Source organism: Choloepus didactylus, chromosome X (genome assembly GCF_015220235.1).
Source record: "Choloepus didactylus isolate mChoDid1 chromosome X, mChoDid1.pri, whole genome shotgun sequence".
NCBI classification, from domain to species: Eukaryota; Metazoa; Chordata; class Mammalia; order Pilosa; family Megalonychidae; genus Choloepus; species Choloepus didactylus.
The window spans coordinates 116,337,404-116,341,456 of record NC_051334.1 but is presented as its reverse complement, the minus strand read 5'-3'; the positions used below and the strand labels follow the sequence as shown (position 1 = coordinate 116,341,456).

At 44.6% G+C, this 4,053-nt stretch overlaps 1 protein-coding gene across 1 annotated transcript; it reads right to left on the bottom strand.

Annotated features, from left to right (window-relative positions):
• Positions 1-593: 593 nt before the first annotated feature.
• TMSB15B (thymosin beta 15B) lies at positions 594-3,659 on the bottom strand. The gene is made up of 3 exons (XM_037821778.1): positions 3,534-3,659; positions 1,993-2,097; positions 594-1,037 (listed from the first exon to the last, which is right to left on the bottom strand). The coding sequence occupies exons 2-3, from the start codon at positions 2,090-2,092 to the stop codon at positions 1,000-1,002; spliced, it is 138 nt and encodes a 45-aa protein (XP_037677706.1). The 5' UTR covers positions 2,093-2,097; positions 3,534-3,659; the 3' UTR covers positions 594-999.
• Positions 3,660-4,053: the final 394 nt, after the last annotated feature.

Below are 4,053 nucleotides of genomic sequence, written 5' to 3'. Positions count from 1 at the left end.
TTTATATGTACTCCTTAAGCTCACTATGAACACCAAAAATGCTTGACTCATAAAATGGTAAATTCCATTCAGTACAAAAACCAGATCAGAAGTTCAGTGCTATGTGTTATTAGTGGGTATTAGATATCTGAGTTTATGCTCAATAGAATACATGAGGTGCCTAGCACAGTGCATGTTACCAAGTGCCTCCTGTCTCCTTCCCTATCAAACATGAGCTTCAAGTGCCCCCTCCCATTAAACTGAAAAACACTTGGCAGGAAGCAAGAGAGTCCAGCTTGATTTCTACCCCTTATTCGCCTTGAGCAGATCACTTCCAACCTTACGTTTTCATTTCATCTCTTCTCTGAGATAAGGGGATTGGTCCACATAACCTCCTCTCCAAAGGTGCCCTAAATCTATGATTCCAATTCAAGGGAAAAAGTACCTAGAGTACCCAAGTCAGGACCCACTGGATCTGACAGAGGAGAGAATTTCCCATGTGAATAATCTGCTAAAGCTGCTTTCCCTCAACCACTTTTGTTTGGTTGGAAAGTTTCCTTGTGTACTTTCATTCCTTGGAAGACTACCAAGAATAAACCAAAAGACCCTCAAGATAGTGGTTATATTTATTATTTTATTGCCAAATTAGAAATGAAAATAAACTGTGAGAAGTTGCTAGGGCATGCAACTTCATGAAAACCATGGAGCAATGGAGGAACCCATTGGAGGAGGTTAAAAGTGGCTTATCCTGTAGGGAGTGCAAGGACTACGTACACAGAGGTCATCAACGGTGAGATTACTGACATCAGTCATCTGGAATGTACATACCAATGGTAGTTTTAAAACAAAGGTGATGGAGCACTGGCTACCCCTGACCTCTTAACTAGGGAGTACAGGTGAGAAGACATAAAAAGAGACCTAAATTCTCTACAAACACATTAGTTTACAAAAAAAAAAACCAGCCTATAACCAAGACACTCAGGCAATGTTGAAATCTGCTCTTGCAAGGAGATCCCCATTTTACGATGTTTGGACACTTTCTTTCTCCTGCTGGATAGCTGGGGGAAAAAAACCAATAAATCATTAAGAGGGTGTTTTCCTAAGATTAAGTTCAGTTTCTTCAAAAAAAAAAAACTCTTTGCCAAGCTATAGAAGACTGTCATATATGCTTTAAAGATAGAATGCCAAGGTATTGACCACAAATCCTCACAGTAAGGTATGTATATGTGTGTGCGCATGCATCTGTGTGTTCGTGGGGATACATATTAATCACCTGAACATTCATTAGACTCTATATCAACTGTTTTTTTATTTTTCCATGAGAGGTAGATTTATGTTGTTACCACTTTTTCCATAGTTTATTCTGAGACTGAGAAGCAAGTGAAGCATTTTCTTCAGATTTATCTATTGCTATACAATTAAGAAATCACATCCTTTCAGAAAATTTTAACTAACTTTGGAACCCTCAAATACAGTAACATGATGAAAGTGCCCCTTAGCTTTTGTGAATACACTTTCTTTAGCAGGCTTTAACTCCAGAAAGCAAAATGATCCCTTGAGCCTGGGAGCCTTGAGTATACCTGAGATCTAAACTTGTTCTTCCACCTTACCTTATTATCGGGTAGAAGATGCCAAAACTACAATTTACCTGGTTCTTTAGGGATCAGATCATGGACCCAAATTGCTAGACGCAGAAAAATGCCAAACAACCATAAAGTGGACAAAACTGAGATTTTTCTAGTGCTAAGTCCAATATTTCAAGATAGGTTTTAATCTTTTTTTTAGTATTTTCCAACAAGAAAATAGTTTTTTATGCCCCCATTGCTACTAGGGCCTATTATGTGAGAATTCTTTATATAGTCCAAGTAAGAAAACAATTTCATATTTTTAACTATTTTGTTAAATACAATGGTACTCTAATTATTGCTTACTTTGGAACAAAGTTTACTTAGAAGAGTTTATTTACTGAACTTTCACCATTGTTTGTCCTCATTAGAAACCCCAGTGACTTACTTTCCTTCGAGGGGAGAGTGTTTTTTTCTTCAGTATTAGTTTTCTTCAGTTTTGACCTGTCAAACTTCTCCACTTCAGACAAGTCTGGCTTATCACTCATCTTGCCTAATAGAAAGAAAACAAAACATTAAAAAAAAAAAGCTCAACTGGCACAACTATTATCAGTCTAAGGAGCCACAGCCCCAAATTCTCACACTTGCTATCAGTGTGTATTTTACCTGATTTTCAATAGGAAAATAGTAAGAGATCTTAGAAAAGTCGGGTTTTTATTACTTTCAATTCCACATCATCTCTCCACTTCTAATAGGCAATAACTGCATTTGAATCAGGATGCACAAGAAACTAACATGCTCTAGAAACCGGGAGCCAATATGTCAGACTCTTAAAATCACAGCAAAGGTAAAATGGAGGTGATAAAAGCACAAAAGCAGATAGGGATAGAAAAGAAAAATAAGGATTGGGTTTAGCCAGTTAGTGATCCTGTAATAGGACATAGCACTATTTGAGCAACTTCACTTTCTACTCAATTACTTTTTTGGCATTTTTTACTTGGGAGGTAGGGAGCAGCACACAAAAAGCGTGGCATAAGTTGTACTAGTTTCTTTCCATTTTATCTGTCCAAAGACAGTACAGTAAAAGCGCTACAATATGACAGTAAGAGAGGGAAGGGATTTAATCAGGTCATAACTAATTATACATCTCACAACAAGCTCCTTGTGGCACTGGATTGTAAATGCTGTAAGGAATGCACAGGTAATTAGGATCAGACCCAGGACTTGCGCAGAGTGGGACAGACCAAATAGAGTTAAGTCTTATTTCACCATTTTTTCTCCCCAAAGGGAGAGGCAAGAAGATGAGGCTCAGAGGTGCGTGGTTGTGGGCAGGATGAAATGCCTGGTACCCTGGCAACATTCGGGTTTGTCCCGAAAAGGCAATGGGAAACCCTAGAAACCAGAAAGCAGAGCTCTCCACGCGTGCCTGGCCCCACCCTGGCCGGGATAAGACATGTCCAGGGCCCAGAGTAGAATGGAGGCCCCCAATCAGCCAGAGTCCCGAATATCCAGCCGAGGTCACCCTAAAGCCTTCCTCTGCCAAGCGATCAGATGCCAATCTGCAAAGCTAGGGAAACCAGGATCAACCATTAAATAATAACAGGGCTGGTGCACTGACTCTCAGGAGCAGTTTGCGTACATCTTTTAATGACTGTCACCGTTGGCGCCCACCCTAATGGCCCCCGAGAGGCAGGGAGCGAAAGAGGGCCCCCAAACTCCTCGGTCTCGCAGACTCCGAGCGGCAGCTACGGCGGCCGGGTCTGCTCTGGGAGTCCGCTCCTTCGGCCTTCTCGGCCCATCCCCGGGGGATTCGGCTTCGGGGCCTAAGGCGCGGCGGGAAGACAAAGGCGCGGACTCTCCCCCAGGCGGCGCAGACTCGCAACACCGGTCCGACCCCGGCCCCTCCAATGAGCGAAGGCCCGAGACGCCCCGCCCGCAGCCCCCGCGCGCTCGCGACCTCTGGCTCCCGGCGGGGCCGCTCGTCCTCACCTGAAGGCTTGAAGACACGTTAACAAACAACCGAGCGGACAGTTCCTCACTCTGGGCGAGGGTAGCGTTCCCGCGCAGAGCCCTGCAGCTATAAGCCCGTGGTAGGCCCCGCCCCGGGCCCCGCCCCACCCTTCCTGATTGGCTGAGAGAACGCGCGCTCGCCTCTGAGCGCTACCTCAGCTTTATGCTAGCCGGCCTCTGCCCACTGTCTCTCCTCTACTTAAGAGCTTACCCCGCAACAGTGCTTGGTGACGTCATCAGGCCCTGCCTCCCAGACCCCGCTCCAGCCTTCTGATTGGCCAAAGGATCGCGAGAGCACTTCCCGTGCCCCTTCCACTGCTTTAGCGCTATGGGCCCACTTTCCCACGAATACTTCGTCACATTTATACTCACCGTCCGCGGTGGTAGTAGCCTCCACAATGAGCGGAAACATCTTGTCCCGTTAGCTTTGAACGATTACGAACTCGGAGATCCAAGCTGCACGAGCTGGAGTCTGGCTTTCTTGGCTCCTATAGCCGTA